The sequence below is a fragment of the Octopus bimaculoides genome, chromosome 2, assembly GCF_046866305.1.
Source record: "Octopus bimaculoides isolate indiv1 chromosome 2, ASM4686630v1, whole genome shotgun sequence".
Classification (NCBI taxonomy): Eukaryota; Metazoa; Mollusca; class Cephalopoda; order Octopoda; family Octopodidae; genus Octopus; species Octopus bimaculoides.
Genome location: NC_142929.1, coordinates 149,661,689 through 149,683,888, shown reverse-complemented (window position 1 = coordinate 149,683,888; position 22,200 = coordinate 149,661,689). Strand labels below are relative to the sequence as shown.

The following is a 22,200-nucleotide window of genomic DNA, read 5'->3' as shown; positions in this document are numbered from 1 at the left end:
CACACACATACGAACGAACAGATGCATATTAAGAGAAAGAGTAAATGCGAGAGGAAAAGAAAGAGAGAGCGCAAGAAAGAGTACAGAATATGTATGCTAGTGTGAATTAATGAGTGTGTATACGTATGTGTGAGCGTGTGTGCGTATGTATGCGTTTGTGTGTGGTGGATAGCTATATAATTAAATCAATACTATGGTTTCATGGTGGTATCCGAGTGAATACTAGCGATCATCATTGGAAGGTAAATAGAGGTAGTGATTGGAATGGAAAATAAATAATAAATACCTGTGTGAAGCCGTGCTACGGGTTTTAATATATAGTTACCTACTTAAATCATAGTAGAAAACGCAGCGTTTTTGGATAAATTGAAATGTAAGGTATACCTTTTTTTTAATAAACATACAATTTTAGCATCGCTGTGTGAAGTAAACTAAGAGGTTACATCATGGTGTTTATCTCTCCGTAGACAGAAAATGTGAGATCGATTTGACCTTCGTGAGAGAAAGTCTAGTTAACCTCTGTCCATGAATAGATGACCACCTTGTAGTCATTTTTAGCATCTACGGAGAACTCAGCTCATCTGGTCTAAGTGATTTGCCTAAACGTATATGCGATGATAATGTAGATTAATTAACTTGGATGCACTGCATCGCGTTTTACACTATGCATTTTAAAATGTACATAATATATTAGAGTTGCTTTTGTACACCGGATTCTGATATACGTACATGGACATATAAACTCACACACACACAGATGCATGTAGAGAGATATTAAATATGCATATTATCGAGAGAAAAAGCACACTGAATAAACTAGCTAAAGGGGATGTCTTCCCGGGGTTAAAACAGCAGTATCGTCATCTTTTAGGAAGCACCCACGTTAAAATGGCGATAAACGCGCGTGCGCGGGAACGCATTCACGTACCATCGCTTGACAACCGATGTTGGTGTGTTTACGTCTCTGTAACTTAGCGGTTCGGCAAAGGAGGCCGATAGAATAAGTACTAGGATTACAAAGAAAAAGAATGACTCCTAGGGTCGATTTGGTCGACTAAAGGCGGTGCTCCAGCATGGCCGCAGTCAAATGACTGAAACAAATAAAAGAATAAAAGAATATATACCGGTTTCAGTCCCACTGCGTGGCACCTTGGGTAAGTGTCTTCTACTATAGCCTCGAGCCGACCAAAGCCCTGTGAGTATATTTGGGAGACGGAAACTGGAAGAAGCCCGTCGTATATGTATATACGTATATGTGTGTATGTGTGTATATATGTTTGTGTGTCTGTTTGTCCTCTCAGCATCGCTTGACAACCAACGCTGGTGTGTTTACGTCCTCGTAACTTAGCCGTTCGACAAAAAAGAAAACAATAGTAATAGGCTTACAAAGAATAAGCACTGGAGTCGATTTGCTCGACTATAAAGGCGGTGCTCCAGCATGGCCGCAGTCAAATGACTGGAACAAGTAAAAGAGTATATATATATATATATATATATATATATATATATATAATGCGAGAGAGTTAGGGATTGAGGATTCAACCCATTAAGGGATGGTATCTATCCAATAACATGGTTTATTATAAACACCTGTACTTTGTGGTCTTTTCGTCACTTTAGTTATGAATTAAATTAATGAATTCAACCGGATACACTGTCTGCAAGTCGTTGGGTTCAGCATATTATCCTCCATTTTCTAATTTATATATATATATATATATATATATATATATATATATATATATATATATATACCTGTAACTATTGTGACCCTGGGATATGTAACACATTGCCTAAATACCAATCTTGAGAAATTAGGCTTCTCAAAACCATAAAGGAGAAAGCTAATTCGAAGACTACTGTAAAATCTGTAAAACTTTCCAGAAGTTTAACATTTAAACATATACATGAACATGTCTATATATGCCACTATAAGCATGTGAATACATACACAAAACATACAAATCTGCACATACATGCATACATACATACAAAGAAAAATACTCTGTTATTGATGTTGAAATTCCTATGAAGGAGTCTTGGATCTGGGTTAGAAACCGGTTCTTTCTCTGTTGGCAAAAAATCTTGAAATAAAACTGAAGAATGACACACATACAAACTATGAATTCATAATCATACCAATAATAATCCAGACTATGAATTCATATTCATACCAATAATAATTGGAGCACTCAGTTTTGTTAGTAAATGCTTAAAGGAGATTCAGGATAAACTGGGATTTTCAGAAAGAGAAATCGACTGACTAATTTGTACATTACAAGTGAAATCTGTGAGTGGAACAGTAAAAATATGCAAAACTTTTCTCAGGTTCCAAATGTGAATTTGTCTGTGTTAACTACATCCCGAAGACAGAGCCTTGTATCTTTGTTGGAAACCAGCTCCCTCCTCAGTGGAAGATATATAATAATTAAAAATAGGAGACATACATACATACATACATACTTACATATATAAAATTGGACTGAACAAGAAGAGGTACGGTCGGACATTTATTTTTTAATTTCTATATTTTCACACACGACAGATGCCCAAGCACAAACCTGGAAATACGTATAATACTTCTACTGGATAGCACAGGAGGAAATCTAAAGGCGGATGAACTTTATACTGTACTCTACTACATTCTTAATAGAATATACCATAACTGTGTGTGTGTGTGTGTGTGTGTGTGTGTGTGTGTGTGTGTGTGTGTGTGTGTGTGTGTGTGTGTGTGTGTGTGTGTGTGTTTGTATGTGTGTGTGTGTGTGTGTGTGTGTGTGTGTGTGTGTGTGTATTTTTACAGACGCCAACCTGAAGAAGTTCTATATTAAATATGACCGCACCGATTTCTCTGCTAGATGGAGGAAGGGTTGCCATGAACTCTGTCTTTCCAGGATTCTCTTTTACTCTCTTTTACTTGTTTCAGTCTTTTTGACTGTGGCCATGCTGGAGCACCGCCTTTAGTCGAGCAAATCGACCCCAGGACTTATTCTTTGGAAAGCGAGTACTTATTCTACCGGTCACTTTTGCCGAACCGCTAAGTTACGGGGACGCAAACACACCAACATCGGTTGTCAAGCGATGTTGGGGGCGGGACAAACACAGACACAGAAGCACATACACACATACACATATATATATATATATATATATACGACGGGCTTCTTTCAGTTTCCGCTTACTAAATCCACTCACAAGGCTTTGGTCGGCCCGAGGCTATAGTAGAAGACACTCGCCCAAGATGCCACGCAGTGGGACTGAACCCGGAACCATGTGGTTGGTAAGCAAGCTACTTACCACACAGCCACTCCTACGCCTATATTGGTTAACTTTCATGAGTAAACTTTTAAACTTTTAACGTTTTGTTTATATATGTATATATATTTTTAAATATATTTTTCGCTTCTTTTCAGGTCTTTCAATTAAACAACGGCCATTACTAGTGGTATTAATAAGCTGTCAATCATCAACGCCACCAGTACCACCACCACTACTACTGCAACCGTCACTACCGCCACTACCACCACTGCCTCCACTGCCACCATTATAACCAGCGCTACGACCGACGCAAGTGCGACTGTTCCCACCAACACTATTAACCAACTGCTTACAACTCTATTACTATCACACCAACACAAACTCTAACACCATTATCACCACCATCACTACCACTACAACCAACACTATCACTACTTCCAGCCCCGACACTCTCATTACCTCCGCTACCACTGTTACCACCACTACTATCACCACCACTACCAACACTACTACCGCCGTCAAAGCCTTCTAACATCACTTACACTATTATCTACACTACCTCTACATACAAAACTATCACCACAGCTACAATCACTAACACCACTACCACCACAACCCCTATCACTCCACCACCACCACCACTAGCGACAATAACAAACAGTCTTTCTCTGTGTTCACTAATTCAGCCACCATTGCTACTAACCACATCGAAGCTGCCGCCTTCACTGCTACAAAGCTAGCAGAAGTGGGAACGACTCCGGCAGCGGCACCGGCAGCAACATCAGCAGTAGCAACGGCTGCGGCGGCGGCGGTGGCGGTGGCGACGACGGCGACGACGGTTGATGTCCCATTGGTGGCGGTGGGGACAGAAAAGACAGAAATCAAAGAGGAAAGAGGACTAGAAAAGCCCTCTTGTGACGTCAGTGTGGCCAACTACGCTGTCGGATCAAGTTTCGATTCATTCTTAACACCGGACAGGGCAATAAAAATGGATATTGAGGAGGTTAGAATTTCACTATTTATAAATTTGCTCATAATTTGCTTTTAATGTTTATTTCTCTGAATTGTGTTTTTATTACATTTTTGTTTTATTTGTCATTCATGGCATTTGAGGTCAATATAATAAACTATTCCAGATCCCTAAATTTGAGGATCTGAGCCTATTTCAAAACTCAGTTGTTCAACTGAGCACGACTGAATGGCAGAGTCAGCTGAACGGCGAACAAAATTCCCAACGGAAGATATTGAAGTCACGTTCGTTTACTTCTTGATATTAAATCCTACTAATATCGATTTTAGCTTTCAATATTCAGTGAAAAGAATAAAGCCGATTTAAAGGACTGTTGGTTCACCTACAAAGTAGGTGGACGAGTACCTTTCTATACTACATTATTTCTTGTAATCTTCTGATTTCAATTCAACCATGTCTCTGTCTGCAGCAAATCTGGGACTTTATTGTTTGTATGGCTATCGTCGGTAGTTAGTTATATGCTAGCTTATGATTAAGGGAGGCATTTTGAAGCGGCAGCCCTATTCTGCGTTTCATTTGTTCATCTTCCAAATTGTAATATCCATATATATGATGCCGGCATTTCAACTTGATCTTAACTGTGATGGCTACAATAAACTAAAGAATCATCCACGGCGTGTCAGTCTTCTAAATTCTTTGGAAGTGCACTAAACACTAAAGAATCCCTTGTACTGGGAACTGATGTAGTAATGTCCCCTTATTCTGGACTGTGACAATCTCACTTTCAGCTATAATATTCATATTTGTCCAATTCAGGAAATGATGTAAGTTTTGTATATATTCTAAAGAGTAGTTAGCACCTGTGGCTTCAATATCGCCAATGCATACAACGTACAGATAGCTATATATATATATATATATATATATATATATATATATATATATACATACATACATACATACATATGTATGTATGTATGTAAAAGTAATAAAGATAATGTACTGTCATAGAGTGACAAATGGTTTTGCATCCATTAAGGCCTTAGCCTCGCGGACGTCTGATCAGACTCTAAAGTCGAAGACAAATGTCACTCTTCTTTGAGGACGGGTTATCTCCTTTAGACCAGTTATTTGTGGCCTGGGAGAGGGGGAACAAGCGATTTATCCCTTGGGCTGCTTTTGGATCGTAAGGACCCTCCCAAGCTTATATATATATATATATGTGTGTGTGTGTGTGTGTGTGTGTGTGTGTGTGTGTGTGTGTGTGTGTGTGTGTGTGTGTGTGTGTGTGTGTGTGCGTGTATATCTCTTCTATTTTTTAAGCATATAAATCTTCCATTGAGGAGCGAGCCAACAAAGATACAAGGTTCCATCTTTGGGATGTAGTTAACACAGACAAATTCATTTTTAGAACTTGAGAAAAGTCTTGCATATTTTTACTGTTCCATTCACTGATTGCACTGGTAATGTACGAATTAGCCGGTTGATTTCTCTTTCTGAAAATCCCAGTTTATCCAGATTCTCCTTTATGCATTTACTAACAAAGCCTAGTGCTCCAGTTACTATTGGTATGAATATGAATTCATAGTCTGGATATAGAAACTGGAGGTTTCAAAGCAGTTGTCCTCTTTTTCTTTGATTTTCAAAGAGATATTTATATCTACAGGGAGCTGGCCTCTATGATGGTACACAATTTTGCCCCTCTGTCCCAAACAACAATATCCGGCCTGTTATATTTACATTTAACAGAAGTTTTGATAGGAATATTCCATCAGTATTCCTTGAGTTGGTGTTTATGAATGTATTCCATAACAGGGATTTTCTAAGTTTATTTCAGGACAGTCTGTTTTGCGTTTAGCAACAAAATCGTGCCGCATAGGGAGATAGTACCCTGACGACATTTTAGGTACCGTGATGACATTTTTTTTTTTTTTGTATGTTGAGTGCTTTCTTTCCATCCAGGTCTTCTCTGAGGTAAGAGAGCCTAGCTGTTTTGGGGCTGTATAGGAGTTCATCAGGAAGAGAGTGCTTCGTGAGGAACTCAGCCAACTCGTACAATGTTGCTCACTTCACTTTTCAGCACTACATTTATATTTCTATTTTTGCTGCTGTTGTTTAGCAGATGCTGTCTGAGTGATACCATACGGCATCCGAAAGCCACCTGCAGTGATCTTAGGCTTCTACCACCTTCATTTCTTCTTAGGTAGAGCCTGTCAACATCACTGTTTCTGTGAAAGTTCCCAGTTGTCGTCAAGATTTTACGGGTTTTGATACCTGTCCCAAATGTTGGGATCAGCACAGGTACTGCAAATACATTGTGGGATATTGTTTTGTTGTAAGTGGAGAGTTCCGATGCCATATTTTCCTAAGTCTGGTGTAATATTCTCGGGTTACTCTATCTTTATGTATGTATGTATGTATGTATGTATGAGGTAGAGCCGATAGTGAGTCGGAGAGAAAGTCATGCACCATAAATTCTGGCTCTTTGCACTCTGAGTTTAAATCCCATGGTAGTCAACATTACCTTTCATCCTTTCGGAGTCAGTAAAAAATAAAGAATCATTTCAGGGTAGTGATTTGATGGAATTGTTAGATTGTCAGATGATTTGCCCTGCTGTCTCTTTGTATTCTGAAGCCAACGTGTGACTTCACGGTTGTAAAGCTTTATCGGTCTTGTCTTTTACATTGGAAAGGTTTCTAGGTGAAGTTACATAATGGTGAACTCTGATTGAGACGACCTTGCATATATGTAAGTGTGTGTGTTTCATGGTGTATACACACACACACACACACACACACATACAGATGAGCAAAGAGAGAGTAGGAGCAACAGAGTGTGAGAAGGAGATTGTAGAACGTACTCTACTCCACATATGCATTTTTTTTTATTATTTTCTATACAATATTGAATCTGCTTGTGTGCTGGTGTACACCACGTTAGTGCTATGATCCTTTGGTACAATACTGATGCCTGTCAAGAGGGGGGGGGGTAATTTACACAATAATAAAATGTGAGCATAAGATTAAGTGACTGCGTTACAGCAATGACGCAGTGTCATGTCTAAAGCGTAAAAGAGACATCGTCCATTCTTAAATGGGCAGACACATTTAATTAGAAGCAGAGGTAGAGGTAAAGTTACCTTCTTGAGTCATACTGACCCATAAGGGCCGGTTTCCCGGTTTCATGGTGTGTGTATTCCCCACCTGGACAGGATGCCGGTCCGTCGCAGGATTACTCATTTTTGTCAGCCGAGTGGACTGGAGCAACGTGGAATAAAGTGTTTTGCTCAAGAACATAACGTGTCATCCGGTTCAGGAATGGAAACTACCATCTTACAATCATGAATCCAAAGTCCTAACCACTAAGCCACGCACCTCCACAGGGCAGATGTATTGTACAGATATAAGTAGTGAAAATACTATATGTTTGTCTTGTGTTTTGTTAGCTTGACGTGTTAAATACAAATTGTATTGAAGCTCTATAACAAGGATGGCCAACCTGAGGCCTGCGGGCCGCATGCGCCCCGCAGACTTTTATCTTGCGGCCCGCTTGATACTTTCTTGAAATGGGTTTATTTAAACAAACATTTTAAAAATTTTGTCAAAAATTAAGCATTGTTATGATAAGTCAAAAAAAAGATACTACTGTTTTTGCAATGATAATGTTTCATGTTGAATCAACGATCATTCATTCATTATTGTAATAATATCATGAGAAAGCAAACTGCTTTCAATTCTGTCAGTGTACAAGCGGCACTCAAAAAGCTTTCCATGATAAAAGTGGCCCGCAATATAATTCGAGTTGGTCAGGCCTGCCCTATAATCTTTCTTATTCAATCTAAACTCGGCATTTAGTAGAATCTGCAAAATTTTGGTGGATTATAACAGAGGTTCGCAACCCTTTTTACCTATGGATCCCTTTGTTTTCTATGGACCCTCACATCTACTTGATATTTAAAAAAAAAAACCTTATAGGAGTTTTTAAAATTACATGTTATTAGGAATTCTATAAATTTTTTTTTTTTATTTGTGTATGGTAGAATTATAACCACTTTACTGCACATAAATTTTAACAACAAAATTCTATGTGGGCCCTTATAGGTCATATAGACCCTGGTTGAGAACCATTGGGTTATACGATTCATCTCTCACCACCGCCATCAAATTCACGTAGATATTTTTATTTGCAGTTATAAGTTAGCTTTCACATGAGAATTTTACAGCTTTCACATAATTATATTTGATATATGTGTACATTATTATTTCATATCATACAATTTTAAGAGAATCCAGTCGATTGGTTCGACCTACTATAGCTGATTAATGCATTTAATAAGTTATTGGATTTTTTTTTCTTTTTTAAATATCCGGGTGATTTATTGTTTTGCTGAGAATTGCATGAAAAGGAGAGCAAGGTATGTTATGGCTTGTTAGCGAATGAAAAATTATACGCTTTACGAAATATAAGATTCTACCTGAAAACCACAGTGAATGTCTGACACCATGCCTATGAGAGTAGCAGAGAAGTTACAAGTCGGCATGCAATAGATATCTGCGTATATTTTCACTTGACGGCTCTGGAGGTAATGGTAGCGCCCATGATCATCACAAGCCCTCCAAGACAGTTGAGATTTAAGCCATTAAACTTCAGCTTGTACTGTTGCAAGTTGACGCTTGCAGAAAAGACTTGAGCTGTCGTTCAGGGAGATCGGGGGATCGGAGCGGGACCGGTGCTATAACTTTCGTTTCCATATGTATATATATATATATATATATATATATATATATATATATATATATATATATATATATGTATATATATATACAAAAATAAGGGGGATGACCAGCAAAAGTGGACTCCTATATGCTAGAAATAGATGCCGAATCATCTAACTACGAAAAAAATATATGTTCTCAGTAAAATTCAGCGACACAACAGACTGTAAAAGGGCAAGACAAATGAAAAACTACTAAATAAAAACGATTAACCTACGTACCATGGTTTCACCTGTTAAAATTTACATTTTTTTCGTGGTTGGATGATTCGGCATCTATTTGTAGCATATAGGAGTCCACTTTTGCTGGTCATCCCTCTTATTTTTGTATGTAATATAATTTTAATCTTCGGATTTTTTTAATATGCTAGACCACTGGTTCAAATTGATTAATATCAATTTCTACCCCCATAAATAAATTTTTGTATATATATATATATATATATATATATATATATATATATATATATATATATATATATAGTAAAGTCTATTTATTTCATAGGCAGTAGTCAGAAGTGCTCAGATAAAAGACCCGAGACCCAAAGGTATAAAAAAATGTTAAAGAGAATTTCAGATAGGTTCAACAATCTAATTATACATACATTCTGCAATAGATCAATGCATATCAGTCTTTAGAATATATATATATATATATATATATATATATATATATATATATATATATATATATATATATATATTTTAACGACTGATACACTGGTATATTTCAAAGCCTGATAAGCATTGATCTATGGCAGAATATATGTAGAATTAAATTGTTGAACCTATCTGAAATTCTTAACATTTATATCTATCTATTTATATCTATCTATATATATATATATATATATATATATATATATATATATATATGCGCCCTTTTAAAGCCTAGCCAGGCTCATGGACCTGTTTCCTGGTTTCAATGGCGTATGTGTTCCCAGCTGGACAGGACGCCAGTCCATCGCTGCGTTACTCATTTTTGCCAGCTGAGCGGACTGGAGCAACGAGAAATGAAGTGTTTTGCTCAAGAACACAACGCGTCGTCCGGTCCAGGAATCGAAGCCACAATCTTACGATCATGGTGCTGACACCCTAACCACTAAGCCACGCGCCTCCACACATACACACACACACACACACACACATGCACATTTATGCAAATGCTTATGTACACACACACACACACACACACACACACACACACGTAACTATATATATTTTATTCGAGTATTTAAGCTAATTAGTCAGTTGCCTAACTTTCTGTGTCAAAGGTAAGTACCAACAGCTAATCATTGCTATCGACTTCAGTCAGTAGCATAAATTAGTTTGAGATTCAGTCTCTTTCTAAAAAGCGTTACAGGAGTCAGTCGAATGGATTCGACCGATAAGTGTGCTGTTCCTGACCTACGTATTTAGTTCGCCAGGAGATTACAAATTACACGTGTGGTCCACAAACATATCGATACATTTACCCTTAATTGCTTCATTACATATAATTGAGAATTATATTTTAGGCGAAACAAAAATATAACACGTATATAATGACTAACATTCAACGCCGATGTGTCTGTCCATTGACCACGATATTTCTCCTGTTTGGGGCGGTGGATTGGGTAATTTTCATCAATGACGGACAAAATCCCTTTTGATAGTTAATTACATTTGTTTATGCACCAAACTGAGATCCTGCCAGCGACAAATTTGCGTTTTATCCTTCTGTGGTGCATAAAATACAAATCAAATTATAACTCACTGTTGTTCCTCCCCATTATATAAATTCTTGCACATACCTTACTAATTAGCAATAATTATATATATCTTGCATATAGGACACAGTGGACTTGTGATTTTCATTCACTATTTTATTTGTTATCTGTCATATCCTCTATCTCTCGTAACTAAACATTTATGCATGCATAATGAGCAATATAGACATATACATCCATGCACTCGAGCGCGCGCACACACATACTAATATATGTGTGTGTGCGGGCGTGTCTTTGTGTCTGTGTTTGTCCCAGTGTGAGAGAGAACAATGAAGAAGATGAAGAAAGAGTTCAACACATCTCTAATTACCAGTTACAATTGTTTCTATACTACTCTGCTGTTAACGCCATTAGTCGTGAAATTTCATGTGTAAAGTTTATATTTGCGATTTTTTACATTTGAGTTTCACTTCATCAGACTTGCATCAAATAGTACGCTCTTTATATATATATATATATATATATATATATATATATATATATATATATATATATATATATATATATATATATATTAGAGAGAGAGTACTGATTTCTCACTGATGTGGGATGTCAGATCATAAAATTTTTCTTTGTTTCCCCCCAAAATTGTTTTTACTTTTCAAATTCCTTACTATTCTGAAAATTTCCCCTATGCTTAGTCATCCTATGATTTCAGCCTTGCTTTGTAATATAATACAAATTACAATATTCATAACTGTGTTTACTATATAATCAAGCATTAAATATTTTGTACATAGGTATTGTTGATGCTTGATGCAGTGCAGCAAGTTGATGTTCAGTTCAGTATTTATTTAATTAACCTTATCCTAAATCTCTTTTAATACTCTTTGTTTTTCTAGTAAAACTTGGGTATCTGTCTGTTATTAATCAATCAGTCCCCCCTCCACCCACCCATCTTAAGCTTATTTATTTGCTTTGTATTCAGCACACCAAACAAGTCGTATTCTGCTGTGCTTTTCGGCGGTGCTCGATAGTTTCGACAAGGGTAATTCCGGCACCGGATAATTCGTCCCTGGTAATTTCGACATCGGAAAATTCGTTCCCGGTAATTTCACGATTGGTAATTTCGCCCCTAGTAATTGTGTCACTATTGTCCACTCAAGCTCATTTCAACTTGGTTTTTGTCGGATATCTCAAGCAATGAATAGATCATAAACAAATTTTCTATTGTTCAAGATAATATGGAGCTAATGGAATGGTTTCAATAAAATTCAAAATGTATTTTTGATATTACCTGTTTGGTCACAATATTATGCAGAACAATATTTTACGCACACGTGTTGATACTTGTTCTGATGTTTGTGCCCATATTTTTGGAAATTTTTACCCATCTATTTGGATATTTCGCCGATGTTTTTTATTTGGATATTTTACCGATATGCTTTCTATCTGGATATTTTATCGATCTGTTTGATTATAGCAGTAAGTTCCTGTAACCTTGCATCCATTATGGAGATACATAAAGAAGAGAATGCTATTTATTACTTACAAGAGAATGGTATTATCACTAACATAAAATTTTGCAGAAACAAAATGCATTTTATGAGTAAATAGTAGCGTGGTGGAAACATGTATTGGTGATGTCCCTGCAAAGGAAAGATTCATATCTCTGTGAATTTATCTGGCGCAGGAGATACGAAAATTGCGATTTGCTCGAAAAATTATTCGAATGTATTTCAGAGTTTCGTCTTCAATGAACTGCTGTACTATAAGTTTGTTATTTCGAACAATATTGAATTTGTAATGTGTTGCTTGCCGCGTTAAATCCATATTGAATGCTTAAAACTACAAAATATGTGTTGTTTACTCATTTTTCTTCTTTTTTTTATCGTGAGATGTGTCAGAACTATGATGGTTTAGTACTTATGAGATATATTTTGCAAATAAAAATATGCCGATGATATCGCACTACTTGCTGTCTAGACTACTTCGATGTGATGACTACTCTGTGTGTGTTGTATGTCCCAAGTATAGAATATGCTTATTATGATGAAATTGTAGGACCAAAAATACCAGAAGTTACCAGTGGCAAAGTTTCGGGTGGCGAAATTACCAGCAATGAAATTACTGGGGCGAAATTCAGTGGCGAAATTTCCGGTGGCGAATTCACCGGTGGCAAAATTATCTACATTCCTTTTCAGTGGCTGCATTGCCACTAGCCCAACCATCAATTTAAAAGTGTTCATTATGCCAAGAATGTAAATAGTTTTGCTGTATCACCGACATCACAGCTCTCATCAAGTGCCTTTGAAAAGAATGCAAAATTTTGAATCGTATTTAAAAAAACTATGAACGAATGTTTCCAACAATTTTTTTGCAATATCTTCTATTGTCTGACAATACGAGATAGGATTAAATTCTAATACTGAACTTTTCTGGTTTTATTAGCTGCAGGGGAGTCAATTATGCAATCCTTAGTGATTTCTCCCGGAAAATAATTGTTATACATATCAATTTTATGGGGGATAATGTAGCTAATTATAGCGATATAGTCATTAGTAATAAATATCTATTTATTATAGTTTGTTTTTGTTCGTTTGTTTCTTCATTTCACTTATCAATTCATCGACTTTATCCTTCTCGAATCAACTGAGAAATTAACATATTCTTTTGAGTACTTAGTATGAAAGTGACACATCACATCGTAGTCTTTTAAGGCCACAACATTTTGATGACCTGTGGATACGTATTGGTTTCGTCAGTGAAAAAGAAATGGTATTAGCACTCATTGTTGAAAGCTTGGAATTCAGTTCACACTTTACACTTTTTTTTATCTCCTCATATTCAAACTCGCTAAATTAAGGGGTTCTTTATCCTTTGTTATTAGTAGATCGAATGACATCTTGTAGGCTCTTTTATTTGTTCAACAATGAATCCGGAAACTCGTGCGCGCGCACACAACCAGATACACGTGCACATATATGTGTGTGTGTGTGCTGTATGTGTATGCGTGTGAATGTGTATGTAGTGTTTGTGTGAGAGAGAGAGAGAAAGATAGTGTGCGTGTATATGTATGTGTATTCATGTGTGTGTGTTATTGTTATTGCTAATCCTTAATCTCAAGCCGACCAGACAGACCTACAATAAAAATAAATGCTCCATCCATGACTATCACGAATATATTTTGATGAAGATTTGGCTGCTACTTTTAGCAGGTCAAGCGACTAAATAGGTGTGGGGGGGCTCTCTTTGGCTCGTTTTACAGTATATGTGTGCGTGTGCACACATATATGTTTGTGTCTGCGCGAACACATAAATTTAACCGGTCGTTTGTTCATTTATTTATTTTACTTTTCTACTTCAATCATTAAAACCACTCCAACAGAGCAATATCGACCAACCCCAACACCAACCCTACCATCATCATCATCATCATCATTGTCGTCGTTATCATCATCATCATCATCATCATCATCAGCAGCAGCAGCAGCAGCAGCAGCAGCAGCAGCAGCAGAAGCAGCGTCAACCTCATCTTCATCAGAATCATCACCACCACCACCTATATTGTAGTTCCTATCCACATCACAAGGTTTCTATTCTCCACCGTAACGCCACCCTACTGGCTAACAGGGTGTCACATACCTCTATGGACAGACAGTGGACGGGGTATGAAGTTTGAGGTATTGTACGTGAGCTGTTCCTTACTAATCATATAAAATCTACTTACCTGTCCCATCACTTTAGCCCTGCTTAACCCCTCTCGTCCACCTTTTGTCCATTATCATCATCATTATCATCATAATCTATCTTCAGCTTTTCCTTTCTTAGCGTTATACCTCACAAGGTCCGTCAACCGACGTGACTATTGATCTGGAAAAGTGATTGACGTTCCATAGTGACACGAAGAAATTTTGATAGGCAGGGTGGTGGGTGACAGCAACACAACGGGAGTGGTGGTGGTGGTGGTGGTGGTGGGGGTCAGTGGTGATGGTGGTGAAGGCGTGGATGATGCTGTGTTATGGGGTAGAGGGTGATTTGGGTGGAGGTGGGGGGTCGGTTTAGGTTGTAAAGCGTCAGAGGTGATGGGTTTCTATTTGTAAAGGTTGTTAACACGCTGAATGATGATGATGATGATGGTGATGGTCGTGGTGGTGGTGGTGGTGAAGAAGGAGGCGGAGGAGAAGAAGAAGAAGAAGTGATTTTATTAAAATATGAAAAACAGAAAAAATAAGACAAGCTTAGATAATATCAAAAATAGGGAGAATGAGTGAGGGAGTGATTAGGGTTTAGAATGATTTGGGGGTTAAGGTATATTCATTTATTCATTCATTCATTTATTTATCTTTTTTTTTTTTTTTTGTATTTTGTAAGATTTGAAACAAAATATTAAGGATTAAACTCTCGTGACTTGATAATATCTTCTTTTTTATCTTTTATTTGTTTTACTCATTGGACTGCAGCCATGCTGGGGCACTACATGGGAGGGTTACGCCCCCCACCCAAAGTCAACCCCAGTGCATATTATTTTTAAGCCTGGTGCTTATTTTTTCGGTCTGTTTTGCAGAACCGGATGTTAAAAACGGTAACATGAATATAGATGAAAGAAATTGGTGCAATGCAGTGGTCAGGTGAACTACAACAAATTTTTTCGAAACGCTTGAGGTTTTCAAATTTTGATCAAATTATTTTTGAACAATGTAATGGTGGTGATGCACTCTTACTTGTTGGTGACGGAAATTACATCAAAACCATGTTTTGAAAATATTCTGGGAAAAAATTGAAAACCTTCAAGTGGCTGGAAGTAATTTAACAAGATCTCACGAACCCCTTAATTTACGGGGTCGTAAATACACCAGCATCGGTTGTCAAGTGGTGATGGTGGGTCACACATACACACACACACACACATATACGATGGACTTCTTCCAGTTTCCGTCTACCAAATCCACTCACATGGCTTTGGTCAGCCTGAGGTTATAGATGACACTTACCTTATGTGCTACGCAGTGGGACTGAACGCGGAAGCATGTGGCTGGGAAGCAATGTATATATATATATATATATATATATATATATATATATATATATATATATAACGGGCTTCCAGTCTACCAAATTCACTCAGAAGACACTTTTTTTTATACCTTGGGCTAATTAGAAGACATTTAGCCAAGGTTAAATGCAGTGGAACTGAACCCGAAACCACGTGGCTGCAAAGTGAGCTTCTTAACCACACAGCCGTGCCCCCGGTTTTAGTCATGTCCACGCCTATCTTCTATTATATTTTGTATTAACCTGCTGTTGAATTAGATTTAAGGTAATGGATCAACTGCTGTTTGAGAGGCGAATTAAACATGTATTGGTGATGTCCCTGCACGCTTTGCCTGAGTGGTGCAGCAATAACTGAACTAGTTTTCGACTGCGGAAGAGTTGCATTTGCAGTCTTCTAACAACCATAGCTATCTTGAGCTTGTTTCAGCTGCCGTGTCTCTCTCCTTGAGGAATGTATGCAGTCACTGAATATCCTTCTTCTCACCAGGAATCTTTAGAAAAGAAATATTAAATAAAATGATTTTGTATGACCTTAAAAACATGAGATGGCCGCGGACGGAAGATCTTCGGTCCAAGGTTTTCTCGTGCAGGAGATAAACAACAGTACCAATAATATCTAGAGCAATCAGTTTAGAATTTAATGTCTTTATGGTAATTATTGCTGCTGTTGCTGTTCTGCTACTGTTGGTCATGTTAAGTATAATAAGTGTAGATCATCGATGTGATAGTTGAACTCGTAGTAGCAGAGGATTTTATGGGTTAAAGGCTATTGCTATGATATATTATGCAGTTAACTTGTCTATGTAGCCCTTTTTTACAGTTTAATAGTTTCATTGTATAGATAATCAATGAATGAAGTTTCCGCTGTATCGATGTAATCTGTAATATTTTGTGTTCTTAGTAATTTAATGTGATTTATTACGAAAATATTGGGAAACTAAACACAACTGACAAAATCCATGTTGTATCTAAATTTCTTTCCCACCAGTGTTGCTGCTTTGTTCGATTAGCTAAATGTGGCCCATCCAAAGCAGTCAGTTTGTTGCAATATGTGTAAAAAGAGATTTACGATTTCAATAATAGATATAAAGTTTTCGTTATACATAGTTAATTGTGGTACCATTTGAAATATCATTGTTTAAAAGGTCGATGAAACTAAGGGATAAAATTACTTAGCGCCTCGTTTTCGTCAAATATCTTTCTCAAAACATTAACTGGCAAACAAACAGTCTGAAATAAGGTACCGAAGCAGATCGGATCCAGATATGTCGAAATGCCAATATGTCGATTGCGAAACATTTGTTGTCTTTAAACGTTATAATAATAAAAGATATTTTTAAAGTAATGCAAGATATACTGTCTTACTTAGAATAAATAACTTTATAAAATCCAATGAGAGTCACAATATATATATATATAGATATATATATATATATATATATATATATATATATATATATATATATATATATATATATATATATGTACATGTGTATGTATGTATGCATGCATGTATGTATGTATGTATGTATGTAAGAATGGATGGATGAATGGATGGGTGGATGGATGTATGAATGAATGGATGGATGGATCTATACTTTTTTTATATACTGTTTCTCGCGGCCGTTTGTATAACACATGTTATTTATCCAGCTGGACATTTTCGAAGATCAAATTAAGAGGAAGATCTTTAAAAAGAAATACCTGGTGCAATCATTTCTTTCCAGGTGTGCAAGGCTATCGCCATTAACAATCTCAGTCATAATGTCACACTAAATGGTTAAACAGGTTATCCAATGGAGTAATAGATACACAATAGCAAATGTGACCTTTCCGGAGCACGGAAGTTATGTCGCATCGTTTTGAGCATAACGTTTGCTTCACTGAAGACGTTTACGTGGTTTTTCGACCTGTTAGAAAAAGCAGTTAAGTCTCAGTGAAATTGCTCACGCCGAAATAAAAATATACGTTGGTGAATGTTGTTCTAGATATCCATTAACAGGATGGAACTGTTAGGAGTGGAATGGTCACATGACATGTCTCATCATATGCCTGATCGATCAGATAAACTGAGGTTAAAGAACAGAGACAACACAACAACAGCAATAGCAAAATATCGTGATTTACATAGACTCCATGATACCACACTACAGCTGCTGCTGCTGCTGCTGCAGTTTTGTTGCCACTGCTACTGCTGCACCAAAATTGAACCGTTCTGGAACTAGGAAGTGTAATTTACCTTATATCGTGTATGTAGCTTTTGAAACGTGTATGGAATTCCAAGATATTTTAGTCACGTTGATTTAGTCAAATTGATGTAGTTATTTCACACTCAAAGAGAATTTCGTTGTCATAAAACTCTAGTAAGCGAACAATTAATATATTTATTATCTCGTCTAAAGATGTATTCTTAGAATACATTTGCATATCTCAAACGTCATAGTGGACATAGATATGACACCAAGACACAGGCATCATGTACTTCCTGATAATCTTTTCTTTTTTCTTTTATCGTTTCAACATTCTAATCCTATATTTTTTTTATCCTACCATTCTTTAACTTTACATTTAATATACACAAATGCAGTCTTTCATGTCTCTGATTCTCTTTCTATGTCCGTCTGTCTAACAGTCATTCTGTTTTTATGACTGTTTGCTTACCGTTTCCCAGTTGATTTAACATTCTATCACTGTCTCTGTTGATCTGTCTATCTGTCTGTCTTAATTTCCTGCTTTCTTCCTTTCTTTCCTTCTTTCTTTACTCCCCTCTCTCTGTCTATTGTCCCCCTCTCCCCTACTTCCTCCTTCTCTCTTCCAGCTAATAATCTCCATTACAAAAAATGTGGACAAAAAACTGCATTGGAGGACTGTACACATGCATAGCTACCTACCTACCTACATACATACATACATACATACGTACTTACATACATGCGTGCATGCATGCATACATACATACATACATGCATGCATTCATGCATACATACATACATACATGCGTGCATACATACATACATACATACATACATACATACATACATACACACATACATGCATACATACATACGTACATACACATACGTAAATATGATGTATGTATGTTATCTTTCCTTTTTTCGTTTCAATTTAGAGTAAATTTTAACCAGCCACCTCCTTGGTAGCAAGATTGTAAAGGATAACATCTTGTTTTAACCATCACCATCCTTTAAAATTTAAGAATGTCTTACATATTTTTATAGTCCCATATATTGTGATCACAAGAAACATATGAATTAAGGATTTGCGTTCTCTCCTCAAGAACATAAATTCAGCCATACTTTACTCCAGACAAGTTACTCCAATAATAATGAAAGGCATGAAGCTGAAAGTGTATCTTGGGTACTGGATTTTTAGACTCCTTATCAATGATCAATAGATGTCCTCTTTTCCTTGTATTTTTCGAGCCACTTTGGTATCCAGAATACAGCTGATTTCCACAACAGAATATATATACGAATTTATATACGAGTTAATTTGTGCTCGTAAAGCAGAGCAATAATTTCACATGATAGCAATGTTATAAATCGTGATTCGTTCCCAGAAAAATATTTTACCTATAAAATTTATGATATTAGTAAATAAATGGCAATAAAACAACAGCAGAATGTAAAGAATATTTTATGTAAAGTAAAAAGAATGTCAAGATCATTTAAAATATAAAAAAATATTATTATCATAATCGTTTTCTGAATCATTTTCACTCGGACTAGACTCGCGGACACTATAACTTGTAGACGCGATTGCCAATTCACAAGCACCCGTAGACAGACTTGTAGATTTCTTTTTAAAAAGAAAGTCTAGAGTTGTTTGCTTAGAAGAAGCTTTTTTTCGCTCTCTATAAATTTCTCGGTGACACGCAGAAGCATTTGTTATGGTAGTAGAAACTTTCGCACTTCGTTCAAAATTTGGATCTTGTGCTTGGAAAGTAAAATTCGTAAATCCGGGGACTCGTAAAGAGAGGTATTATTACTGTATATCTTTTCCTTGTGATCCCATACAATATTTTAACTCGATGGCTGTTTAAATTTTTAAGCTTCACCAATATTCTTTTGACCCATCAGTTTCTGTAGCTGTTTTCATTCTTCTTTCTTTTATATCCTGTTCCTGACTGTTCTGGCCACCGCATCATGCCGTACGAGAAAATAATATCCGAAAACATTCTCTCACAGTTGGCAATGATGTGGTTGATGTCGTCAGGCTTAGTCCTGCAATGCCTACATCTGTTAACGTTTTCTGCCTTTTATGTTGTAGTTACTTGGTGGGAATCGCTTGTTCTTGGATTGCATAAACTTGTCGGTACTATGCCAAACTTTTGAGATGATCAAGCCTTTCTATGTTTTGTGTTTTACGTGCCAAGTACCCATGTACTATCTTCTCGATTAACTGGTCCATTTTTTTTTCTCTGTCGTTCTGATAAATAGATTTTACCTATGCTCCTTTAGGAAAGAACTGTATCAGCTCTTATTTTATACCTCTCCTCAAATTTATTAGTTATCCGAATTATTTTATTGATTTCGTGGTCTCGGGTCTCTTTCCTCAGCTGTGGATGTTGTTTTAGTTTCACAATACACGCTTCGTATGGCATCCATACAGATTTGAGATCACGACCCCCATCCTTGCGTGGAAAGTATAGCCTGTCTACATCTCCATTTATGTTGAAGTTTCTTCCAACACTGAGCCTCCTGTAACACTGAGCTACTCATTGAGTTCTTGAAGTGACTGGTACAGAAGACCAAAGGTAGATGTGAGGACAGGCACTGCAAAGGTGTTGTGGGCAATATGCTTGTTGTAAGCTGAGAGTTTTGATGACAATATCCTCTTTACTCTGCCTGAGTATCCATTTCTGTATATACATATATATATATATATATATATATATATATATATATATATATATATATACACACACAAGTATATATATGTGTGTGTGTGTGTATGCATGTTTGTATGCATGTTTGTATGCATGTATGTATACATGTACGTATGTATGTTTTTCTCACCCATTTTTAAGCCTAGCCAGGCTCATGGGCCCGGTTTCCCGGTTTCTATGGCGTATGTGCCCCCCCCCCCAGCTGGACGGGACGCCAGTCCATCGCAGCGTTACTCAAGAGACAGGAAGAAAGAGTGAGAGAAAGTTGGGGCGAAAGAGTACAACAGGGGTCGGCATCACCCCCTGCCGGAGCCTCGTGGAGCTTTAGATATTTTCGCTCAATAAACACACACAACCCCCGATCTGAGAATCGAAACCGCGAGTCCGCTGCCCTAACCACTGGGCCATTGCGCCTCCACGTATGTATGTATTTATGCATGTATATATGTATGTATGTATGTATGTATGTATGTATGTATGCACGTACTTACGGATGTATATAGATATATGTTCTTTCAGGTTTAGTGCTGTTTGTCTAGTGTAAAAGAAATGTGATTTGACCACTTGGAAATATTTTGAATAAAGAACTCGGAACATAGAGCTCGAAGTATCAAAAATTTAATCTATAACCGTTTGTTCGACAAACTCTATTTTGTCGAACTCACACTTATGGATTAAACTTACACACATTTATGTATACGTGTATGTGTGTGTGTGTGTGCATGAATGTGTGTATGTGTCTGTGCGCGCGCGCGCTGGTTTGCAAAGAGGGGAAGAAGAAAATGAGAGATAGAAGGGTAGATGGGGCTAAGATAACATATACAATGACTAGCAATATCAATAACGTTTGGATCATTCAATATATGAGATATAGCTAGGTAGAAGGAGTAAATAATAATAATAAGGGTGATTATAGGAAGTATTACTTGAAAAAGACTGTATTATAAACAGGAAAAGGGAGGAAATGTTTACGAGGAAGTTGGGGAAAGGAGAAAGGAGAGAAGAGTAGAAAAAAAAAACAAGTAGAAATAGAAGAAGAAGAAGAAGAAGAAGAAGAAGAAGGAGGAGGAGGAAGACGACGATGGTGATGATGATGATGATGGAGAAGAAGAAGAAGAAGAAGAAGAAGAAGAAGAAGAAGAAGAAGAAGAAGAAGAAGGGGGATGTGAAGGTGGAATAACAAAAATATGTGAAACAGAAAAAAACGGTTGAGTGACAGACAGAAAGAGAGAGAGAGAGAGAAAGAAAAAAGAAGAAAGATGAGACAGTAAACCAGTATGTCGGTGGGTGTCATGTATGGCATGCGTGGTGGCCAAAACTTTCCATGAAATATGACACATGCTTGACCAGGTCAAAACAATTGTCCAGTGCCCAGTTACTTACCGACTTCAGATCTCTTTTCGTGTGGAATCCATTTATTCTTTTCTTGTTTTATTTTATGTGTGTAATGGCGTCAAGTGCCTGTTGATTTCTCTATATCCGCCATTTTATTGTGCCTTGCATCTTTGAAAAACACACTCGTTA

General features: G+C 36.9%; 1 protein-coding gene across 2 annotated transcripts in view; it reads left to right on the top strand.

Moving 5' to 3' along the window:
- The first annotated feature begins 3,418 nt into the window (after nucleotides 1-3,418).
- The window catches only part of LOC106874941 (transcription factor Sp9), a 358,324-nt gene continuing 339,542 nt past the window's right edge, over nucleotides 3,419-22,200 (top strand). The window contains exon 1 of one of the 2 annotated variants that reach the window (XM_089347901.1): nucleotides 3,419-4,261. In XM_089347901.1, the coding sequence (XP_089204027.1) occupies nucleotides 4,247-4,261 (15 nt within the window). In that variant the 5' untranslated portion in view covers nucleotides 3,419-4,246. The remainder of the gene's footprint in view (nucleotides 4,262-22,200) is intronic. The other variant, XM_089347910.1, reaches the window with a different exon arrangement.